The 20,772-nt window shown below is 43.2% G+C and overlaps 1 protein-coding gene across 4 annotated transcripts in view; it reads left to right on the forward strand.

The window, feature by feature from the left end:
* LOC118361871 (mineralocorticoid receptor) overlaps positions 1-20,772 on the forward strand; it is a 105,218-nt gene that overhangs the window by 76,895 nt on the left and 7,551 nt on the right. For 3 of the 4 annotated variants that reach the window (XM_052486725.1, XM_052486724.1, XM_052486726.1), the window contains exons 4-8: positions 898-1,014; positions 1,913-2,272; positions 4,131-4,275; positions 12,174-12,304; positions 20,076-20,233. In XM_052486725.1, the coding sequence (XP_052342685.1) occupies positions 898-1,014; positions 1,913-2,272; positions 4,131-4,275; positions 12,174-12,304; positions 20,076-20,233 (911 nt within the window). Of the gene's footprint in view, positions 1-897; positions 1,015-1,912; positions 2,278-4,130; positions 4,276-12,173; positions 12,305-20,075; positions 20,234-20,772 lie in introns of those variants that run through there. The other variant, XM_052486727.1, reaches the window with a different exon arrangement.

Below are 20,772 nucleotides of genomic sequence, written 5' to 3' on the forward strand. Positions count from 1 at the left end.
GTAGAGAGGAAAAGAAGAGGGGTGAATAGAGGAGAGGAAGAGGAGGAGGAGAGGTACAGTGCTGGTCCAGTGGAGCGGAAGCTGGCTCTCTGAAACAGGAGAGCATTTTAGCTGTGGGCTAGGCAGGGAGGAAGAGGGGGATTCTCTGCCTCTTAGCGTCACTGTCAGAGACTGGAGCAGCCCAGGCACTAGTCAGAGAGAGACCGACACACGGACACACACGCATAAATGGGGTGCGCACACACACAACCGATGCCTCAGCCAGCCACACTCTAGTGTTTAGATATAGTACCCATGTACCATACAGAAACACCATTAGTGACTATTTATAGTTCTAGTGGAATAATCCCATTTGATGTTATGTACAGTCAATTCTAAAGCCTACGTTTCTATGATGTAGTATTCATATCACGAGACCATACTGGCCAGTTGAGGAAGTCCTCAGTATATGTACTGTATATGTCTGTGTACAAGAATGGCTTAAGGTATCAAGATTTCTTGGAATTTTAGGTTGTTACAGTATATTATGGAAACACTCCAATGCATTTGAGAACAGATGTAGGATCTTAATTTGAGCCAGTTTGCTACAGCAGGAAAATAATCCCGCTAACAGGATATGTCAACGATTATGTTGATGATAATTAGTGGACATTTTTGAAGGGGTTGATAAGTTGTTCATAAGGGAAAATCAAGTCAAGTGTCAAAGTCTAAATAACTTCAGAAGAATTTTTAAACGTGAAATGCACAATGTTTTCCTGCAATAGGGTGATCAAATTAAGATCCGACATCTGTAAGTTATCCTATTGTCCTCCATATAGTTCAGCTTCCTGCTGTCTTGTCTCTCAGAGTTTGGCTCACTATTAAACTTCCTGTCTTCCTGTCTGTGTGTGTGTTAAGGCCAGCACAACTACCTGTGTGCCGGAAGAAATGACTGTATCATCGATAAGATCCGGAGGAAAAACTGTCCGGCCTGTCGAGTACGGAAGTGTCTCCAAGCCGGGATGAATCTCGGAGGTACGGAATCATAAATGCCAGATATCCTAAATCTGAACCGATGCATCCGAAATAACACCCTATTCTAAGGAAATGGGAGCTTTCTAGGACTAACGGCTATTATTGATGAGCGGCCAATCAGATTCCTAGTCTGATCATAGGCGGGTTCAATGGCAGGAACCTGAGAAATATGTCAGTGCCCGACTGGTTGTAGAACCGTAAAAACAACAAAGTTGAGGGTTATTGTGTGGAGTCAAATTGCTGCTACTTTGAGATGTTCTGTATCATTACAGAATCCACAGCCAAGTTTGCAGGCCAATATTAACGTGTGATACAGTTTGGATACTGCCAGGGAACCAAAATAGACTTGCTTATACAGCAAGAAAGGTTTTCCGTTTTACCGCTATTGCAATATACAGAACAAATGTTTTCCTTACTGTACTTTGTCATAGGTGGACAGTCTCCAAATCCTGATTCACTTCCTAACATACTTTCCCACAAAGTTACCCTGGAGAGAGGCAGAAAACACTTCTGTTAGGATATCTTGAGCACTACTACATCTGACAAAAGTGCAGATAGAATATTTTATTGAACCTTTATTTAACTAGGCAAGTCAGTGAAGAACAAATTCTTATTTTACAATGACGGCCTACCCTAGCCACACCCTCCCCTAACCCTGACAATGCTGGGCCAAGTGTGCACTGCCTTGTGGAATGGTCAAAATGACACTTAGCTTCCAAAAGTCCAACAATTGCCAAACAAAGTTAAGCTCAAATTCAGCTTGAATATTTGTAGTTACTTCAGTACGTACACTTTACATGCTCTCCTATCAACAGAACATTTTGAAACAACACAATGCAGAAACATCATGGTAAGTTGTACTTTAAATAGGTGCGTCATTCTCTCTTCCTCCCTATAGCGCGGAAGTCTAAGAAGCTAGGCAAGCTGAAGGGTGTGAACGAAGACTCGACCCCCACCAAGGAGGGGGGGCAGACGTGCCCTGGATCTGGAGGTGGAGGGGGGTACTTGTCCTCGGGAGAGAAGGAGCTGAGCACCAGCCCCACTAATGCCCTGGTGCCCCACGGCCCTGGAGGTGGGCTGGTGACCCCCTACTTGCCCCCCTCCATCTGCAGCGTGTTGGAGCTGATTGAGCCAGAGGTGGTGTTTGCGGGCTACGACAACACCCAGCCTGACACCACCGACCACCTGCTGTCCAGCCTCAACCAGCTGGCTGGGAAACAGATGATCCGTGTGGTCAAGTGGGCCAAAGTACTTCCAGGTTAGAGTGAGATACAGTATCTTTCTTTTATTTCTAATATCTTTGGTGGAGGCCAAACTACTTCCAGGTTAGACAGACATGGGGGTTCTGGATGGGATTGGGCAGTACGGATTTAAGGAAGAGTGGGTTATCTTCCTTTCCTATACAGTAATATCTTTGAAGGGGACATCGGAAACAGATAAATGTCTAGAGTCAACTTGATCCCATTCCATTCTAAATGCTTGGGGGCAGAGACATGGGTAAATCTCTTGAGTGGGCGTATTGGCTGTTAGGAGAAATCACTATCATGTATTTTATACTCCAGGCATATTTTGACATGGTGTGGTATTATTAACATTTGTGTCTTCTGAATATATCCGGCAGAAATGTTCCCGATCTCGTTAGGAAATGATTCTGCAATGCGTTAATGAGATTAGCGATAGCATCCTATTTAAAGTGAAAATGTAATCAAGATTTAAGATTTGGAAACGGAGCTCATTTACATTCATCAGCCTTTCATAAATAATGTAAATCGAACTCGTTTATGCTAAATTTGACTTTAATATACCATTTGTTTTTTTAAAGAGGTGAGTAAGTTCCTAAAAACTGTCCGTTGGTGAAATATTCAAAAGATGCCTTACAGGCTTACAGTCACAGGTACCTCTTTGATGCTGTTTAATTCGCTGTATTGCAAATATTTGATACCTCTTCCAGGGTGTCTGCTTGCCGTATCCGGACATATAAATAGAAAGACAGACACAGTAGGTGGAAACCAGCCCCTCTCTCTCCCCTGTCCCTCTCTCTCTCTGAGACTCTCTCTGACTTTGAAAGTTCCATTGCATTCAGTTTACATTTGGACTTAGCTCTGCTAATAAAAGCTCAGAAACTCACCTCCAGAAGACTCGCACTAATAAGGCAGACTGCTTTGCGCTACATGGCTGCTGTAGACTATAAACAAGCCTTGGTCTGGACAGTCCAGTGCCACAGTACACAGGAAGCCTAGTATATGCTGTATGCAGCATCCTGTACTGTAGTCACTGTAAACTATTGACTTGTTGAGTGTCTTCAGTCTTCAAGCACTTTGATGGGCGACCCAAAAGTTAATCTTTTAATAATCATCTTAGACCCAGCTATAGATTCTTCCAGGGAGCACCATTGACATACAGTAAGCCGGTTATTTGAATCAAGAGCTTTGAGTCCTTTTTAAAAAAGCCACAGGCGTAGCCAGCAATACAACCCACACACTAATTCAACAATGAATTGATACCGTGACACATCGCGGGCTTGGCAGCGGCTGCATGGCTGACGACTGACATGCAAAGCCTGGAATAGTACCTAAGCTCTGATCAGTCACTTTCAGTTGCAGCATTGGCATCCTCGTTGGGACTCTGCATTATAGAATGAGGAAGAGTTCATATGTAATGCTCTGTATAAAGTCGGAGTGAGAGATTGGCAACTTTCCCGCCTGTCTTTTTAAGGGCCCACATAGACAACAGGCCAATAATTAGAAGCCTTGGGGGATTTTGTGTAAAACAACACCGGGCGAATACTCTGCAGTGGTTTGTTCATGTCTGAACAAATATTGGTGCTGCTAGGCACCTTGCCATATGCGTACACACACACACGAGACAGAGAGAGAGGAAAGACTGGGTGAATGCCTCATGGGTTGTTGTACCTGTGTCTCTCTAGGTATGTCACTGGTCCTGCATTCACTACTGTACTCAATTTAAGACTCACTACCTCTCACCGTGTCCCTTCCCATCAGCCCCCTTTGATCCAATTCAATAGCCTTCATTAACAGTGGATGTCAGGGACTTTCATTGCCAAATCAAACATGCAGGAACATATCACATCAATAATGGTCCTCTCTCTCTCCCAGGTTTCCGGGGCCTGCCCATAGAGGACCAAATCACCCTGATCCAGTACTCTTGGATGTGTCTGTCCTCCTTCAGTCTCAGCTGGAGGTCCTACAAACACACCAACGGACAGATGCTCTACTTCGCCCCCGACCTCGTCTTCAACGAGTAAGTCTGTCTACCACCGACCTAGTCTCGCTTTACAGATATGCAGTTTTCAGAAAAAAAAGTTATAGAGTTCCCGAACAAAGCCAAACGACAAGTCCATAGTTCCTCCTACTTCTCTCAGAGTGACGATGGGATTGAAAAAAATGCTCATTGTCTTCTGACTGATAGTCAGATAGCCCTGCTCCCTAAAGCAAAGGCTTTTGTACCTCTAAACGGCTCCTCGATCCCCAGAGCACAGTTGATCAGAGCGGAGCGAGGAGTCAATGGGGCGTGTGATCCGCTCTAATATATTTGAACAGGAGAACAGGAAGAGGAAATGTATATGGGGCAGCTGCTTATTGGAGCTGTGGTGCATGACTGGTGCATTGAAGTGGAGGGTAATGGTATGGGACCTGGACAGGGCCCGGGCAGAGGGAGAATACTGGCCCCTACAGGTGGCTGGGGAAAGTGCATCAATCCCAGATGGAACGGAATTGAGTTGGCTTGTTTGATTTTGTAAAAGAAGGACTTCAATGCAAGGTTTCCTGGCACACACACAAAAAAGACAGACAATAATGAAGTCATTGCAGAGACCAAGTATGCTTGGATACAATGTCATTACATGTAAAATACAATGAGAAAGTTACATTCTATCATTTAACTAATTCCATATATGATCATAAAGTTACCTACAGTAGATGCCTTCCTAAGCATGTGCTGCTGATACATATTCTAAGACCTTCTGAAACGCCTGTGTGTGACGCAGTTACAGTGGAACTGCCTGTCTGAGTGACAGATGGTCCAGGTATTCTGGGTGACAATCCCCATGAGAAGTATCCTACACCAACTTGATTTACTGCATGGCCTGGATGTCGACTGGAATGTCCACAGTGCTCTGTCACGAAAACCTGGATGTCGCCCTAGTGTCCCCACTATCCCCAGTGTGTCAGTGACTGACCATGGTATCAGGCCAAGGTCCCGAGTTAGGAGGATGGCTACAGCATGTCCCTGTAGAGATAGAGACGTATAGAGAAACTAACCTGTGTTGCTCTATAGAGACGAGTAGAGAAACTAACCCATCTGTCGCTCTATAGAGACGAGTAGAGAAACTAACCAGTCTGTCACTCTATAGAGACGAGTAGAGAAACTAACCCATCTGTCGCTCTATAGAGACGAGTAGAGAAACTAACCTGTGTCGCTCTATAGAGACGAGTAGAGAAACTAACCCATCTGTCGCTCTATAGAGACGAGTAGAGAAACTAATCCGTGTCGCTCTATAGAGAGGAGTAGAGAAACTAACCCATCTGTCGCTCTATAGAGACGAGTAGAGAAACTAACCCGTCTGTCGCTCTATAGAGACGAGTAGAGAAACTAATCCGTGTCGCTCTATAGAGACGAGTAGAGAAACTAACCCATCTGTCGCTCTATGGAGACGAGTAGAGAAACTAACCCATCTGTCGCTCTATAGAGACGAGTAGAGAAACTAACCCGTCTGTCGCTCTATAGAGACGAGTAGAGAAACTAACCCGTCTGTCGATCTATAGAGACGAGTAGAGAAACTAACCCATCTGTCGCTCTATAGAGACGAGTAGAGAAACTAACCCGTCTGTCGCTCTATAGAGACGAGTAGAGAAACTAACCCATCTGTCACTCTATAGAGACGAGTAGAGAAACTAACCCATCTGTCGCTCTATAGAGACGAGTAGAGAAACTAACCCATCTGTCGCTCTATAGAGACGAGTAGAGAAACTAACCCATCTGTCGCTCTATAGAGACGAGTAGAGAAACTAACCCATCTGTCGCTCTATAGAGACGAGTAGAAAAACTAACCCATCTGTCGCTCTATAGAGACGAGTAGAGAAACTAACCCGTCTGTCGCTCTATAGAGACAAGTAGAGAAACTAACCAGTCTGTCACTCTATAGTGATGTGTAGAGAAACTAACCCGTCTGTCACTCTATAGTGATGTGTAGAGAAACTAACCCGTCTGTCACTCTATAGTGATGTGTAGAGAAACTAACCAGTCTGTCACTCTATAGTGATGTGTAGAGAAACTAACCAGTCTGTCACTCTATAGTGATGTGTAGAGAAACTAACCAGTCTGTCACTCTATAGTGATGTGTAGAGAAACTAACCAGTCTGTCACTCTATAGAGACGAGTAGAGAAACTAACCCAGTAGAGAAACTAACCAGTCTGTCACTCTATAGAGATGAGTAGAGAAACTAACCAGTCTGTCACTCTATAGTGATGTGTAGAGAAACTAACCAGTCTGTCACTCTATAGTGATGTGTAGAGAAACTAACCAGTCTGTCACTCTATAGTGATGTGTAGAGAAACTAACCAGTCTGTCGCTCTATAGTGATGTGTAGAGAAACTAACCATCTGTCACTCTATAGTGATGTGTAGAGAAACTAACCATCTGTCACTCTATAGTGATGTGTAGAGAAACTAACCAGTCTGTCGCTCTATAGAGACAAGTAGAGAAACTAACCAGTCTGTCGCTCTATAGAGACAAGTAGAGAAACTAACCAGTCTGTCACTCTATAGTGATGTGTAGAGAAACTACCACCTATAGTGATGTGTAGAGAAACTAACCCGTCTGTCACTCTATAGTGATGTGTAGAGAAACTAACCAGTCTGTCACTCTATAGTGATGTGTAGAGAAACTAACCCGTCTGTCACTCTATAGTGATGTGTAGAGAAACTAACCCGTCTGTCACTCTATAGTGATGTGTAGAGAAACTAACCAGTCTGTCACTCTATAGTGATGTGTAGAGAAACTAACCAGTCTGTCACTCTATAGTGATGTGTAGAGAAACTAACCAGTCTGTCACTCTATAGTGATGTGTAGAGAAACTAACCAGTCTGTCACTCTATAGTGATGTGTAGAGAAACTAACCAGTCTGTCACTCTATAGTGATGTGTAGAGAAACTAACCAGTCTGTCACTCTATAGTGATGTGTAGAGAAACTAACCAGTCTGTCACTCTATAGTGATGTGTAGAGAAACTAACCAGTCTGTCACTCTATAGTGATGTGTAGAGAAACTAACCAGTCTGTCACTCTATAGTGATGTGTAGAGAAACTAACCAGTCTGTCACTCTATAGTGATGTGTAGAGAAACTAACCAGTCTGTCACTCTATAGTGATGTGTAGAGAAACTAACCAGTCTGTCACTCTATAGAGACAAGTAGAGAAACTAACCAGTCTGTCACTCTATAGTGATGTGTAGAGAAACTAACCAGTCTGTCACTCTATGTGAGTGATGTGTAGAGAAACTAACCAGTCTGTCACTCTATAGTGATGTGTAGAGAAACTAACCAGTCTGTCACTCTATAGTGATGTGTAGAGAAACTAACCAGTCTGTCACTCTATAGTGATGTGTTGAGAAACTAACCAGTCTGTCACTCTATAGTGATGTGTAGAGAAACTAACCCGTCTGTCACTCTATAGTGATGTGTAGAGAAACTAACCAGTCTGTCACTCTATAGTGATGTGTAGAGAAACTAACCCGTCTGTCACTCTATAGTGATGTGTAGAGAAACTAACCAGTCTGTCACTCTATAGTGATGTGTAGAGAAACTAACCAGTCTGTCACTCTATAGTGATGTGTAGAGAAACTAACCAGTCTGTCACTCTATAGTGATGTGTAGAGAAACTAACCAGTCTGTCACTCTATAGTGATGTGTAGAGAAACTAACCCGTCTGTCACTCTATAGTGATGTGTAGAGAAACTAACCAGTCTGTCACTCTATAGTGATGTGTAGAGAAACTAACCAGTCTGTCACTCTATAGTGATGTGTAGAGAAACTAACCAGTCTGTCACTCTATAGTGATGTGTAGAGAAACTAACCAGTCTGTCACTCTATAGTGATGTGTAGAGAAACTAACCAGTCTGTCACTCTATAGAGACAAGTAGAGAAACTAACCAGTCTGTCACTCTATAGTGATGTGTAGAGAAACTAACCAGTCTGTCACTCTATAGTGATGTGTAGAGAAACTAACCAGTCTGTCACTCTATAGTGATGTGTAGAGAAACTAACCAGTCTGTCACTCTATAGTGATGTGTAGAGAAACTAACCAGTCTGTCACTCTATAGTGATGTGTAGAGAAACTAACCAGTATGTCACTCTATAGTGATGTGTAGAGAAACTAACCAGTCTGTCACTCTATAGTGATGTGTAGAGAAACTAACCAGTCTGTCACTCTATAGTGATGTGTTGAGAAACTAACCAGTCTGTCACTCTATAGTGATGTGTAGAGAAACTAACCCGTCTGTCACTCTATAGTGATGTGTAGAGAAACTAACCAGTCTGTCACTCTATAGTGATGTGTAGAGAAACTAACCAGTCTGTCACTCTATAGTGATGTGTAGAGAAACTAACCAGTCTGTCACTCTATAGTGATGTGTAGAGAAACTAACCAGTCTGTCACTCTATAGTGATGTGTAGAGAAACTAACCAGTCTGTCACTCTATAGTGATGTGTAGAGAAACTAACCAGTCTGTCGCTCTATAGTGATGTGTAGAGAAACTAACCAGTCTGTCGCTCTATAGTGATGTGTAGAGAAACTAACCAGTCTGTCGCTCTATAGTGATGTGTAGAGAAACTAACCAGTCTGTCACTCTATAGTGATGTGTAGAGAAACTAGCCTGTCTATTGGCGTATTGAGTAGAGTAACTAACCCGTCTGTCACTCTATAGTGATGTGTAGAGAAACTAACCAGTCTGTCACTCTATAGTGATGTGTAGAGAAACTAGCCTGTCTATTGGCGTATTGAGTAGATTAACTAACCCGTCTGTCACTCTATAGTGATGTGTAGAGAAACTAGCCTGTTTAGCCCGTCTGCATCAGTATATCAAACAATCCATACTTTCTCCACATTTGTTCATCTAGTCCTCGAGGAGGAAGCAATTTGTTCATCTCTAATCCTCGAGGAGGAAGCAGTTTGTTCATCTCTAGTCCTCGAGGAAGCAGTTTGTTCATCTCTACTCCTCGAAGAGGAAGCAGTTTATTCATCTCTAGTCTTTGAGGAGGAAGCAGTTTATTCATCTCTAGTCCTCCAGGAGGAAGCAGTTTGTTCATCTAGTCCTCGAGGAGGAAGCAGTTTGTTCATCTCTAGTCCTCGAGGAGGAAGCAGTTTGTTCATCTCTAATCCTCGAGGAGGAAGCAGTTTATTCATCTCTAGTCCTTGAGGAGGAAGTAGTTCGTTCATCTCTTGTCCTCGAGGAAGCAGTTTGTTAACTTATGGTTTCTATGGCTCCTTAGTGACTTCCTTGTCTTGACATTGTTTAATGAATTAATTGGCTGGAGCTGGATAGTCCGCCCACTTGGATTTCTCGTCCTAATTTAGTTCGGTCTACTGATTGAGAGAGAACAAAAAAAAAAGACAAATGTGCTCTTGATGTCAAAGCCAAATACATCTAAATTAAAGAGCAACTGCCTTCAAAAAGCAACGAATCCCTTTGAAAACTATGTGGCATCGATATGAGTCCGAAACGGTTAGTGTCAAAATTGACGACAACTTGTAAATAGGATAATTTTGGTCATGAAGTCAGTCTCATCTAAAATGGAGTTTGGAACTTCTGTACATGTAAATGAAGGTTGGGTTTTGATTTGATTTGGCGATTTGTCAATTTTCCCACTAACATGGGGTGAACAGCTGCAGTGATTGCTGTCTATCCAATAGCATAGACAGTGAGGCAGACCTACCCAGCAACTCCAACTTTGTTTACATAAGACAACACATTATTTACTTGAGAAATATTGCACCAAATACCTTAATGTAAAATTTCACTACTAAAACATCATTGGCATAAATGTAAAAATGAATGAAACATTTCTTGAGTTCTTAGATTTATTCTGTGGATTATGAGGAAGTGAAACAGGCTTCTGCACCTGCAGTGTCTCATGGGAGACCAACGTCATTAACCAAATGCAGAATCGGTCAGGAACACACTTCCAAGACTGAAATCTCATCTTTCTAACGAGCAACAGAAGAAAAAAAACACACCAATCTGTGTTCAGTGGCTCTTTAAACTTAATTTATGCATTAATAGCTTGCAATAGCTGTATTAAAACAGTTATTCCAACTTTTGGGCCCGTAGTGGGTGCATCTAGACCTAAACTGTAGCAATTGACAGAGGAGGGTCAAGAAGGTCATGCAAAGTTCCTTCTCGACCCAAGAGGACAGAAGATAACGAGGTATAAACAAGACTCTGAAAGACGTTTGCCAATAATATCCAGTGACCCCAAGAAAAACAAACACAATACAAACTATTGTATTTTAAGTGGGGGTTATACAGTTGTAGTTGCTCTGTCTATCAGGGATATTCACATCAGTGAAGTGAGTCTGACTTTTTACATCCTCGCTCTTGCTTCCTGAATCTCTCTCCATGGCAACGGTGGGAGCCGGAGAGAGAAAAACCAGGGGCAGTGAGTTTCTTCTAATTTTGGGCAATGATTCAGCAAAATTGATTTCAGACAAAATATGTAGAGACTTTTTATTCTCAGACCCAAGGTTCTCCAAATAATGAAATGCCGTTTGCAGAACTCCAACACAATGCTACTCCTAAAACACATACATTTTTCATATGTTCTTAAGTTAGACAAAGTCAGACAGACAGAAATACAGTCAGACACTCAGAAAAAGAACGAGACACTCAGCTAAACCAAGCCTCATGCAGCCAGATGAACATTGTATACAGTAAACTAATTGGACTAATTAGTATTTGAAACCTACTTTATGCTTATAATGAGAACATATGCACCAATTCTCCCTTGTTTCTGCAAATCTGTTTCAGAATGTTAAGACTGGTTCGATCCACAGAGCAGAATCTCCCTCCTCTGTCCTAGTGTCACGATGCGGTTTCTGCAGTAGTATCACATGAGCTGCCTCCCAAATCGCACCCTAGCCCCATAGGGCTCTGGTCAGAAGTAGTGCACTAAATAGGGCATGGGGTGCCATTTGCTATGCAGCCCCTATGGTGAACTCCCTTTCAAGTGGAGCCACACCGCTTGCATTAGATTATTCGAGTCTCGACGTGATGGGTGATTTAAAGTGGAGAAGGTGGCTTCCAAAACCCATAATTCCCTGGGATTTGCGGCATCTGCATAACACATTGGCTCTCCCTCTCCATCCGACCCAACCTACTCTACTGTCCCTCTGCCCCGTTGTTGTTGGTTGGCCGTTTCTGCACGTTGACCGGATCGAGATCAACGTCTCTGATATGGTGTGTGAGCGACTGTGTTTAGAACGGAGTGTGTATGTTAGTGTATCTGTGTGTTTTCAGGTACCATGACTGGGGTGATGCAGTAAGTCTTTCACAGCCTTTACACAGTGTACTGAAGCAGCTAAGTCATCTGCGTTGTGTTCCTGTGGGTGTGCAGTGCTCTGTACTCTAGAGGAATTTGGCTCTCAACTCATCCTATCTCAGCGAGTAGAATAACGATGTGGAAAGATGTTCCAAGGGGTTGAGGCGCAGTAGTATGTGTGTGTGTGTGTGTGTGTGTGTGTGTGTGTGTGTGTGTGTGTGTGTGTGTGTGTGTGTATGTTGTATGTTATCATGTGGTGGATGGTGGGAAATGTACATATAAGAGTTTACATGGATGATTCACAGTGTTTTGGGGATGTTGGCTGTATTTCATGGACATCTGAGATTAGTTTGGCTGGACACAATATAGTCAATGCTAATGGGAGCTTACTGAGCCATCCCACTTGGCACAGACGTCACTTCAACGTCTACTCCACATTGGTTCAACGGAATTTCATCGAACTGACGTGAAAACAACGTTGATTCAACCAGTGTGTTCCCAGTGGGAATGCACTCAGTTGTTTTTAGAGGTAAACGTACAGCGCTGTATAGTGAGAGCAAGAACCAATACACCTCAGGCACTGACCAACCATCCTTTCTCCCCCCAGGGACCGCATGCAGCAGTCAGCCATGTACGACCTGTGTCTGGGCATGAGGCAGGTGAGCCAGGAGTTTGTCAGGCTGCAGCTCACCTACCAAGAGTTCCTCTCCATGAAAGTGTTGCTGCTGCTCAGCACAGGTAAGGCAGCTGAAGGTGTGTGGAGAGGGGGGGGGGTGTGAGTTCCTTTGCCAGAAAAACACCCAACTCTGAGTGTGTGCATACAGCAGTGTGTGTGTCTATATGGTGTGTCTGTGTGTGTGTTGCACCAATCAACAGCTAGCTATAGTGAGGTAGTGTGTATCAGCCACATGTCAGTATACAAGCAGGTTGACAGAGTAAATAACAAGTACATCACTTGTCATTTGTTTGCTGAGCTTGGAGTTGGAACACAAACAGGAACCAGGGAATAATAACAGGTATACATACAGGGTCATGTCTATGAGCTGAGGTAGTATACATTCTAGGTATGCACGGAAAGCGGGATTGGGTGACTCTACAGGATGCAACGATTATGCTATACCTCTGGCATGCAACCTGTCATGACACTAATGTGCCAGAGAGAAAGAGAAGAGAGGGCAATCGATGGAGAGCGAGAGGTAAAATAGTGAGAAAGTACAGAAGAAGAATATCAGTGTGAGAGAGGGATTTACATTTTAGGCGTTTAGCTAGCAGACGCTCTTATCCAGAGTGATTTACAGTAGGGAGTGCACCCCTTGTTGTACTGGTCCTCCTTCGGGAATCAAACCCACAGCCCTGTCATTGCAAGCGTCATGGTCTAACAACTGAGCCACACGGGACATAAAGAAAGCGAGACCCCCATATTGTTTCACCATATGGCACCTGAGGACAAGGTTCTTGTTGGCGGCCAGCAGTAAACGCAGTCGGACCAGAGCAGGCAGGCAGAGCTACAGGAGGGCAAGGCTACATAGGCCAGTTATGGGAGCTATTTTGGGAGGCCAGGCTTCAGCCCTCTGCTCTGCTTTGAACTGCCGCCGTGCGGATTTGTAGGAATGTTTATTAGACTTGTCAGGCAGGCAGGGCCTCCGTTTGGAGGATCCTGGGTAGTCTCACTTGGAGCCAGAGGCAGCACTACTCAGCTTTCCATGGATTTCTGCCTGATTGATAATGGATGCCTGGCTAGGAGTGTTGTTAGAGCAAACAGAGCGGAAAATGACAAACTATTAAAGGGATGCTTTGGGATTTTGACAATGAAGCCATTTATCTACTTCTGCAGAGTCAGATAAACTCGTGGATTACATTTGTACGTCTCTGCATCCAGAGGAAGTTAGAGTTTCGCGAGCCAGTGCAAGCTAGCGTTAGCAATTACGCCAATGCTAGTTAGCAACTTCCTTCAAACGGCATTGAGAGACAAACATAGTATCCACGAGTTCATCTGGCTTTGGGGAAGTAAATACAGGGCTTCATTACAACAACAAAAAATGTAGGCACCTCCACCCCCAAACTACTTCCCGCAGCTATGACCCCTTTAATACAAAATTATGTTATCGACACCTAATTTAGTTGCATATTGCTTTATCTACCTGCAAGGGGCGGCATTTAGCCTCGAGGTTAGAGCGTTGGGCCAGTAGCCCAAAGGTTGCTGGTTTGAATATTGGAGCCAACAAGGTAAAACATTTTATAATAATCTGTTGATGTGCACTTGAGCAAGGCACTTAACTCTAATTACTCCAGGGGTGCTCCAGTGGCACTGGTCATGACCCCACTCAGAGGATATGCATGAAAAAATACAATTAACTAAAATGTGTATCTTAAATGAAAAGGAGATCAATCAATGACATAAAACACTTGTGTAATTTGAATTCAATTAGATTTTAGTCCCTAAATTCTAAGCATTCCCAAAGGGCATTGACACTGGCCTGACAACCCGAGTGTCAGTAAATTAATCTGAACGCAGGAGTGCTGTTGGAGTGGAAGGATGGAATTAATATATATGTGAGTGAGTGTGAGAGAGAGAGAGCACAGAAAGAACGAGAGCGCTCTCTGGTCCGTCTGTTGTTGTTGCCTCTTCCCTCCTCATCCTCTAGAGCCTCTCCAAAGAGCCCTGCTGTACTTAATAAAGTCCAGTCAAGCACTGGGAAGCACTCCAAAACCTGCTGTTTTTCCTCCTACTTCCTTCAAACATGGCCCAAATGGAGGGAGAGAGCTGTGGTGATCTGACTGATCTTATGTCGCTGCATGAATCTGTCAGAATAGGGTTTTAGTAGTGTCTGTCAGAGATTGCATCCTACTGTAGGTCTTCTTGTGGATGATGATAGAGGTTCTCATTTTAGCATCTCAATCCTTCTATACTGAAGTGACTATGAATTTTATGTTGTTTACTTTTTAGGTTTGTAAAAGGCTATTTCATCCTCTTTTAATATTTGTGACTAACAGTGAGATCTGATACTTGAGGCAGAGAAAACATTTCCAGCTACCAACGTCCTCCATATTCTTGAACAGACTGTCACCAACTAATACATTTGAGATAAGGATAATGTGTGTGTGTGTGTGTGTGTGTGTGTGTGTGTGTGTGTGTGTGTGTGTGTGTGTGTGTGTGTGTGTGTGTGTGTGTGTGATGAGTTATTGTGGAAAAGTGTTTACAGAGAAGTAGTTGTGTGTGGAGCTGTTTTTTGTCTTTGACCTTGGTTAAGGGTTCACTTGCCCTGCAGTCTCTCATGAGACCCTGTAGAATGGGTGTGATCTGATAAAAACAGATGTACCCTTCGGCTCCACAGTGATAGTGTGTGGAAACATTATCCTTTAAACAATACTCGTTAATAGAACGCCCCCTAATACATATTGTGGTGGATGATTTGGTCATCAAATGGTTTCTAAACTTGACATGCATTAGCCTCACTCACTAGGTGGGTGCTACACTAATGGTAGATAACGTGAGTTACCTCACATAAAGTAGGGTTCTAAAACTAGTACAAAAAAAGCAATATAATCATTATATAAGCCACAATCCATTATTATAATCTGATTTATTTGTCAGATAGATAATAATCCTTTGAGTGTTATTCATTGGTGGGGCTGTTTTTGACATTGTTTTATTAAACGTTTCCGGTGCGACGGGATGCGATATTTCTGGATGAAGTTTTATCTAGGAGGAGAACAGTCTACAGGCATATTTGTGCGGCAGTCTTTATTTATTGAAATACCCTGCATTTTCTTTGTAAGCCGGTACATCATGGCTTGATTCAAGGCCAAGACACACAGTCAGTGAGGTATGAGCTGGTAAGACTAAAGCAGGAAGCTAGATGTCATGTGTGTTTAACGATAGGATATTTTCACATTGACACCCAATATAATATATAGGCTATGTACAGAACATATCAGGAGACAGAAACAATGCAAGTATTTCTAGGTTGTGAAAAAAAAAAAGAGGGTTCAAGGTTGCAGGTTGCAATTCATAGAAAATCCTGGGTCATATTCATTAGGGAGCACCGTAGCAAAAGGTTTTGAAATGGAAAATGAAAACAAGCATTTCTTATTGGACAAGTTCAGGTATAGATAGTCCCTCCCTATTTCAGTCAGTTTTCTTCCGTTTGGTGCTTATTATTATTTATTAAACCCGGTGCTGCTTAAGAAATATGGATGTGCGTGCGTGAGTGTGAAATACGGCCTGGTTGACACATCTAGGTTGCGTACCTGCGTTGAGTAATTGCCCCACTTTCTGCCGGCCACGCCCCTAAAAGACACACTTTGTGCTGGCCACGCCCCCAAAAGACACACTTTCTGCCGGCCACGCCCCTAAAAGACACACTTTCTGCCGGCCACGCCCCTAAAAGACACACTTTCTGCAGGCCCTAGACACTAAATGCCAACTGGAGCTGAATTAAATTAGGGACTGAGTCAGTGGGGCGAGAGCACAGGGCCCAAATGTGGCACTGGTTTTAGCATGTTCCTGTTAATAAGGGCCACAAAACAAGCCGCGAAACAGAATGAACAGAATCCCTCTCTCGCCTTGATGTTTTTCCAGAGAGCTCTAGTTACTGCTTTGTCGTTCTTTTGCTCTTGGTCTCTGTTACGTTCTAGGCTAGGTTTGTGTGTGTGCGTCTGCATCTCTCACGGTGTCTATGCCTCTGTGTGTGTGTGTGTGTCGTGCCTGCGTACGTACGACTGAGCATTGCCATTCGCTGAGCGATTTCCTCCAAGATGCAATGCTAACTGACAGGCTCTAGTCCTACTCTTGCCTGTGGCTGTGTGTTCTAAGAAACAAAAAGTCCTGTCAACTGTATTTTCCCACATGGCTCTCAGCATCAACAGGTGTGCGTTTCTGTCTGCCACATGTTGGTTTGGGTTAAGTCTTCAAATGCAAAGCTTCAAACTAGGCTAATTAAACATAAAATCAAATCAAGTGTATTTGTCATATGTACATGACACACATGGTGTACACAGTACAATTACACGTTTACTTGCAGGTGCACCACATTTACTTCAGACGGAGTATAGTACAGATGTAGGATCTTAATTTGAGCCAGTTTGCTACAGCAGAAAAAAGAATCCTGCAACAACAGGAAGTGTGAATTATTACGTGGATTATAATAAATGGGCATTGTTTCAGGGCAGGTAACAGAGCGAATCAGTTGGATGGGCATTATGATTTCTAAAAACGAGCCGTTTGTTTTCAGGAATTGTGTTATTGGGTGTTATAGTAAAGACCACAGGCAGCTTGTAGTTTCAAGTTTGGAGAAGTTTACAATTTATCCTACCATTTCTACCGATCTATGTTCCAGTTATGGATTATATTTTATATAAAATGTTTGTGGAACAGTTTCATTTCAATAATGTTTTCGTTACTCAAAATTATTGTCACGTGGTTAATCATAAAAATCTGAATCAAAACGATAAATTCGAAAATGTAACTAATGCAAGAGCACCAGCCTTTGCCATATGAACACATTGATACCCCGTGATACTTTGGCAGCTAAAGAAATGAGTGCATGTTACCCAGAGATAGCCTATAGGCCAATGCAGCAGTAGGCCAATAACTTCCATCGTCAACTAAGTAAAATACATAGGCCTAAAGCCAACTAATAAATAAGCCTGGTGAAAATTCAGGTTCTGTCAATCGTATTAATCTCTATACTCTGCCTGTCTGCCTCCCTTTCTACCTGTCTTGACGTGAGCTATCGCTAGTAAAGTGCAATATTGTATCAACTCAGCAGGTTGGCGTGCTCATGGGCGCACGCTCCCTCAACCACTCAAATCCTCATTGCTCACATGGAGCACTCCAAACAAAAGACAACATTTTTTTAAACTCCTAAATTATGGATATAAAATTAACTTAAACGGATTTCTCTGCAAACAATGTTTCCACTCTTAGAATGAGAATAATAAATGTCTGTAATACATGCATTAACATAAATTAATGTAGCCAGATGGCAGGGATGAACGGTACATTTAGTAGACCTACTCGTTACATATGTAATGGTGAATTGATTAAAACAAATCTAATCAAAAGGGCAAACAATTCACACAATGGAACAATGCAGCAGACAGCGGAGCACATTCTGGAGAAAGACGGCCATATCGTCACCACACACCACTCCCCTCGTCTCAACACTTTAAAAGGATACTCAAGACACATTAAAGATCGTTTTCACTGACAGCCGCAACTAAATAATCAACTAGGCCTATTGCCAAGCGCGTTGCCCAAATTGCCGGCTTCCCAAATAGGCATAGGCCTATGCATGTGATTTGAAACAATCCACAGATTTAAGTACGACGTGCCATACTCCTTTTGTCCAGACTATCAGATACACGGTCTGCACATACGGAGACAGAGGGGTGCCGTTTCGCTCACGCTGATACTTCATCTGAGATCGAGTCTTTCTGTCAGCGTGCATCTGTCAGATCAATATTTCATTTGGATGGGCAAGTAGGTACGGTAGGGCGGGCCAGACCCCCTAAGGGAAAATCAAGTCCGGACTTTCAAAGTGGTATTAACAAACTTCACAAGCTTTTTTAAACCTCAAATATACTACAAGTTTCAAATGGCCTGCATAGCAGGAAAGGTCTCCCGGAACAGGGTGATCAAATTAAGATCCTACATCTGTATATCAAATGCAGGCCTCAAGGGTCAACACAGTGCCTCAACTCAGCCATAGGCAACCCAGAACATAGCTTTTTTAATTTAAATGTTTAAAGATATCAAAACTGACCATAGAAACAGTACAAGGAGAGCAGCTTGTCATTAGCGTACCACTGTGAGGCAGGTCGAGCTACGCTGTGACACCAGAAGGATCTAGCCAGGCAGGTAGCCTATCCTCCCTAGACTGGTCCTAGATCTGTTTGTGTTATCTTGCCATCTCCTAGGGTTATTGTCATCATGTGGACAAAAAACAGATATTGGACCAGGCAAGTAGCCAAGGCTTCTAGACTGATCCCAGATCGGTTTGGGCTGTCTTGCCAACTGCTATGGTCACTGTCATGTAATGTTTGGATCAGATCTGGGACCAGGCAGGTCCTAGACTGATCCCGGACTTGTTTGTTCGGCATGATTATTCTGACCATAGGTGTTGGCTATACAGCACATACAGAACTGGGACCAGCTAACGCCACGTCTGACCATAGGAGTTGCCTATACAGCACCAACAGATTTGGGACCAGCCCAGCAGGTAGCCTACTAACCTGGGCTATGGTGTGTCATCCTTCTCCCTATGAAACAGGATGCCAATTAGACTTTAAAGTGTGTCATTTGGAACAGTTGGTTGCTCTGGTTTGAGGTAATCATTACCTGAAGCAACTTAGTCAATTACTAACATTAGGTAGAGAACACCTGCCTTAGTGTGCCAACACGGTGTGTGTGTGTGTGTGTGTGTGTGTAGTACCGAACTAACACTGTCCCGTGATATTGCACTTAATAAAACTAAACAATTGTTTTTTGACCTATAGACCTGTTTTCAATATATGTCTGAATGTGATGCCTCTGTATGACCATAATAATGTAGGTTACTGTGTACTATGATAATCTACTGTAGTAGTAGCAGCTATGATAATCAACAGTGCACAGGAGGCTGCTGACGGGAGGACGGCTCACTATAATGCCCGCAAAAACATAAACACCATGCTGATACAATTCCACTGATTCCGCTCCAGCCATCACCCCTCCCCAATTAAGGTGCCACCAACCTCCAGTGCAACAGTGGAATAACAGTGGCAGAGTTGCAGGCTACTAGAGATAAAGGCACTGTGCTGGTTAGTTTGATTACTGTACCTGCTGCACTTTGTTCATTACACCACAGTGTATATCAGAAGTGTTCCTGTAGGCCTCCACTAGAAGAAAGATCTAAGAGAGACTGCGTTGGGAGACTTGAGAGCCAGACATTCTTTGAGAGACGAGGTGTTTCTTAATCAGTTAGCCAGCCAGACACGGAATGTCATTTAAGATGAGGTTGGCAGGCAGCCATATCGCCGTTAGTTTGTCCTCTACGGAGATATGAGCGAGGGAGAGAGAGAGAGAGAGAGAAAGAGAGAGCGAGCTAAAGGGAAAGAGAGATTTAGAAAGGGAGAAATGGAGAGGATACCTGTATCCATCCTGAGAAGACACACTTATCTAATTTCTCACTTAAAATACTCTGTACATCCTGTTCATCACTCTCTTAGTTATTTGACTGACGCTGTAGTCAAAAAAAAGAGGACAACTACCATGAACTGAATTAAATGGGCGAAGTGACAAAGGGTTGATGTGGTTGGTCAACAAAAAAAAAAAGAGTAAAAAAAGGTAATTGATTCAAATACTTATGACATGGTTAGAACTGTCGGGTGTTCAAATTAAATGTTCTCAGGTCAAGTTTAGGTCAAACTGCCATGTGCTTATACAATACATGTATCTTGTGTTATGCAGGCTAGTTGTTTACACCTCCCATTAATACTTATCTTTTGGCTTCCTCTCTCCTCTCAGTTCCCAAAGAGGGCCTAAAGAACCAGGCAGCGTTTGAGGAGATGAGAGTGAACTACATCAAGGAGCTGAGGAGGTCTGTGGGCAAGGCCACCAACAACTCTGGACAGACGTGGCAACGCTTCTTCCAGCTCACCAAGCTACTGGACGCCATGCATGATGTAAGCACTGGACCCGCATCACTGTATCCATAACATCAGGCACTGGACCCAGCGCCACATCACCATGCCAAGTCCCATCAACAAGCCTCCTCTATGCTATGCATACACAGAGCAAGTAGCAGGTCCCCATCACTGACTGGAGTTTAACAATGTAAGGTAGTATCTCTGAAACAACAGATTACATTCCAATGACTAGCCCTAAAGGGTGTTTATTTTGGAATGGGCAGAGATTGCCCTGTATTGGTGAATGAATGGAACATGGAGGAATCAATGTCCAGGCTCAGAGTGGTGGCCTGGTGGGTCAATACAACTGTCCCCCTAACTAAATGCACTGAACGCACTGACTGTAGGGGTTATGCAAGGACAACTTAGCATGTGGTGAAACATTAGGAGCTAGAAGCATTAGGGAAAAATACTCACATCTCACAAAGGGAAAAGTCCCTGATATTTGGGCTATGATGGTCTAAAATCAGTCTGTCAAACCATACTTTTGAAAGAAGTAGGATTTGAAGTGATTGACATGCATCAGAAAGGTATTG

The sequence above is a fragment of the Oncorhynchus keta genome, chromosome 29 (assembly GCF_023373465.1).
Source record: "Oncorhynchus keta strain PuntledgeMale-10-30-2019 chromosome 29, Oket_V2, whole genome shotgun sequence".
Classification (NCBI taxonomy): domain Eukaryota; kingdom Metazoa; phylum Chordata; class Actinopteri; order Salmoniformes; family Salmonidae; genus Oncorhynchus; species Oncorhynchus keta.